General features: G+C 47.8%; 1 protein-coding gene across 1 annotated transcript; it reads left to right on the forward strand.

The window, feature by feature from the left end:
* Positions 1–1,917: 1,917 nt before the first annotated feature.
* On the forward strand, positions 1,918–3,864 carry LOC148042159 (uncharacterized). The gene is made up of 2 exons (XM_087665390.1): positions 1,918–2,322; positions 2,434–3,864. Exons 1-2 carry the CDS (start codon positions 1,918–1,920, stop codon positions 3,862–3,864), a joined length of 1,836 nt encoding a protein of 611 aa, XP_087521516.1.
* The last annotated feature ends 400 nt before the right edge of the window (positions 3,865–4,264 follow it).

Genomic DNA, 4,264 nt, shown 5'->3' on the forward strand with positions numbered 1-4,264 from the left:
GGCGTCCCCATCAACTTCTCGCACAAAGAATCCACTTTGTGTATGAGCTCTGGTCATCAAAGTTTACGGAATCCACCGTAAAACCTCACGGAATCCACCGTGGCACGGAATCCACCGTGAAATATGCCTCCTGGCATTAGTAGAACATCTCGAGTCACTTGGTAGATCTGTCTCCCTAAGCATTGCACTAAACCTTCCTTTGTACCAACTGGTCCTCAATGCATGGGACAATATTCTGAGTTTACTCAAACCATCTATGGCCTCGTCCCATAGCCCTACTAGTCCTGGAAATGATAGATCAACCTTGACTTCATCTTGAGAAGCGAGCACACAACCACACACACTCAACAACAGGCAAAATCTGGAATGTCATCGATAACTACACCAACATTAATCATTAGAGTGCCCCTCACACAGCCCATCCCCAAGACATGCCATGGGACTGTCACATATCTAGGAGGGGGGTAATGTTTGCAAACCAGAAGTAAATAGGGAAGCAAGGGAATGCGCAACAATGGGAAGGATTAAATGTAAGTTGAATTATGTGATTGGTAAATATTGAGAGCTGGGCTCACTCCTATGCAATTTGTAATATTTTTGTGAGTAGAGTTCCAAATAACTTCGAACAAAACCGTCATGAAGCCATTTGAATGGGCTACATGTCCAAGGGACTAAGAAGGATGGAAACCCTCAAAAGGATATATTAAAGGGAGGAAAGATAATTAAATAGGTCATTTGAATGCGTGCCAACTTCTTGTGAGCTTTCTTTCTCTAAGTGTCTGCTTCTAATGCTTTGACCTCTTGTGTGTTGTTGAGAGAGTGAGTGAGAATGAGAGAGAGAGAGTGTGACTATGAGAGTGTGAGGGACATGGTGTGAAGTGCTTAGTCCATGCATTCTTCTCACGACAGCGACCTGAGGCTCATGGTGGTAATTGCATTTGAATCAAGAGCTTGCAAAACAAGACAACTACACAAGGATTGTGAAATATCCTTCAGCTTGCAAGAGACTACAATGATGAGTGAGGTCAAGGTGTGTTTATGACATCTCAGTATTATTGGTTGTATTACTCTATGTGAGGGTGTCTAGTGGTTTTGGGAGAGAGGTAAGAGTGGTCTACATCAAATGGTTGAACTCTTGAAATAATAAGAGCTTTGCACTTGTCCCATTGTCGAGCATAGGTGTGACTCGATAAAGTAAAGATCAGTAAGCAAAGTCGAACAAGGGAGGAGTAGTGCCTGGAAACATTGAGCAGAAAGAGTAGCGATTTTTGTAGCAAGTAGATAAACAAAGAAACTAGGGATAGCATATGTAGAAAACAATATATTATGCACCTTGAAACTCATTGGAAAAATGTTCACCTTTATCTACTCATGAAACTTTCAAAACCCTATGTTTGCTCAAGCTTGCAAAATGATGAATGACGATCTCATCAAGTGATGTAGAAATCAAGACATGGCACAAACAAGGGAGTGTCTTAACCAGAAATCACAACAATCAATAGAGCAATCACCTTAATCACAACACTCAATAGAGCGATTACCTTCACTTGCATGCATATAACAAGAAGTGCAAGTAATAGGAAACCCAATGACAAGAACATGAAAAGGTGCAAAATGATGAATGAAGATTTCATCAAGTGATGTAGAAATCAAGACATGGCACAAACAAGGGAGTGTCTTAACCAGAAATCACAACAATAAATAAAGCAATCACCTTAATCACAACACTCAATAGAGCGATTACCTTCACTTGCATGCATATAACAGGAAGTGCAAGTAACAGGAAACCCAATGACAAGAACATGAAAAGGAACCACCATCTCAATACCATTGAAGGTGAAGAGCGGTGAAGCATTGAATGCTCACCCATTCATGCGTTGGTGTCCATGGCCATGTGTGTAAAAGCACTCCACCCAAATGCCGAAATGCTTGGTGAGCCCTTTTTTGGTGTCTTCGGCATCCACGGCTTGGTGTGTAACCAGCCTCCTGGATGCGGGGGTCGCTGGAACCTTGGTAAGTGGTGTTCCTAGTACTGGACGGCCGTGTGAAGCGAGGGTTCATACCTTCACATTATCACATGTCATTTTTCGCTTTAAGGGATATTTTGCGGCCTTTAGGGTTTTACTGCTGGGTTGGGTTTGGATGTTCGGTCTGCAGGAGCTGGAGTCCCCGGCTATGGCGTCCTTGCTACTCAAGTTCTGCCCTTCTCGACTGCACCTGCCTTACCCCTGCTCTTCCGTGGCCCTCAGGCGTCACCGCAGCATCGCCTGCCTCCCCCGGTCCTCTCGCCCCTCCCCGCCTCTAAGCGTGCGGAGCACCTCAGTGAGTTTCTTTCTCCGCGCGCGCGCGCGCGTGTGTGTGTGTGTTGTATTCTTCTCCTGTTTGCAATAATTTTCCATTTTATGAGTGTTATTGCAACCTTGCATCACGCAGAGGAGCTTCTCTGCACCCCCCGGTGGCGGTGCAAGCCAACCATCCGCTGCGGCAGCCGGTGCAGCAGCAGGAGGTCCAAACCCTGGACCTACTGCAGTTCCCAATACCCCACCACCCCCGCCTCCGCCTCCACAGGAGGAGAAGCCTCTTCCCCCCCGGAACTACACCCGCCACTGTACTGAAGAGGCAAAAGAGCGTGGTAAGAAGCTTGTGGCTGAGAGCGCTGCCTGTGCCGTTATTGAGAAGTACCTTGGCCCTTGGCCTGGGTTTCCACCACGGGACCCTAAGATCGATGAGTACCTAGATTCCTTGCCTGAGAATGCTGCATGTATTGCCATCGACAAGTACTTTGGACCCTACAAGCCTCTGTTCCCCAACTTAAAGAGACCAGATCCAAATGAGAAGCAGGAATTCAGGCCTCCGCCGAGGAGAAGGAACAGACCGTCTGCATACAGCTACCAGTCGAGGCCATCCTCCTATTCGCCACCCAGCCCTACCAGCCCCACCTCACCCACAAGTCCCATTGGACCCACTTCTCCTACAAGTCCCACTACTGGCTATGGTGGGCCAGGGATAGCTGCACCAACAGCCCCAGGTGGACCAGCAGGCAGTATAGGAGCAGCTCCTACAGCAGGTCCAGCAGGTTACAATTACAATTCCCAAGGTGCCCCACCAGCAGGTCCAGCAGGTTACAATCCCAATCCTCAAGGTGCTCAACCTGCAGGTTCCCCAGTATACAATTACAATCCTCATGGTGCACCTGGTCCTGCAGCAGGCTATGGTAGCGGTGCACCTGGTGCATCTGCACCTTATAGTGGACCTGGTGCTCCTGCACCTTATAGTGGACCTGTTGGACCAGCTGTACCTGGAGGGCAGTACAGTGCCCCTCCTCAAGGTGGTCCTGTAGCAGGCTATGGTGCATCAGGCTCTTCCCCTCCTTACAATGCACCTGGTGGACCAACTGCATCTGGAGGGAATTACCGAGCCCCTAATCAGCAAATTCAACCTAGTGGCCCTGCAGGAGGCTATAATACACCAGGTCCATCCACACCTTATAACACACCTGGAGGGCATTACAATTACAATGCCCCAAATCCTCAAGGTGCTGCTAGTGGTCCTCCAGGAGGATACAATGCACCTGGTCCCTCACCACCTTATAATGCACCTGGTGGACAGGGTGCCTCTGCACCTTACAACACACCTGGTGGACCCTACAATGCTCCCGGTGGACCTGGGGCATCTGCACCGTACAATGCCCCCAGCGGACCCAGGGCATCTACACCTTACAATGCAAGCAGGCACCATGAGTCAAGCAGGACACAACCACCATGTCACCACCATGTACCCACATACAAGACCATATGCAGGAACATCCACAATCACTATATGCCCAGTAAACCAGGAGCCACCACACTCACCACCAACATGTGACACCACAGTGCCACATACACACACACACCATGAACCACCATCATCACCATGGATGCCACTATAGGAAATGCTTTGAAGCTTGTAAGTTGATGTGGTCTTTTGTACAGACATTGATAATTATGATCAATGTAGGCATCAGTTTTTCATGGAGCTACATGCCGTAAGGGTAGATCATATGTTTTTACTGTTTTTGAGACATGGGTATCACCCCAATCTTCTGCATGCAACAATTGCAACCTCTCGGGAGCACTTGTCTGCCCTGTCTGAACTGAGAGTTTGTTTAGATGAGATGGTAAGCCATATTTCAAGCTATATTGAGAACTCGTGTGTAACCTCTTCTAGGATAGATTTGTATGTATGAAGCATGGTCTCTATTTAAGCATATGATGCTGCATAGGAA

This window comes from Lygodium microphyllum, chromosome 1 (assembly GCF_053477565.2).
Source record: "Lygodium microphyllum isolate KBCC chromosome 1, Lygodium_microphyllum_v1.1.10, whole genome shotgun sequence".
Lineage (NCBI taxonomy): Eukaryota > Viridiplantae > Streptophyta > Polypodiopsida > Schizaeales > Lygodiaceae > Lygodium > Lygodium microphyllum.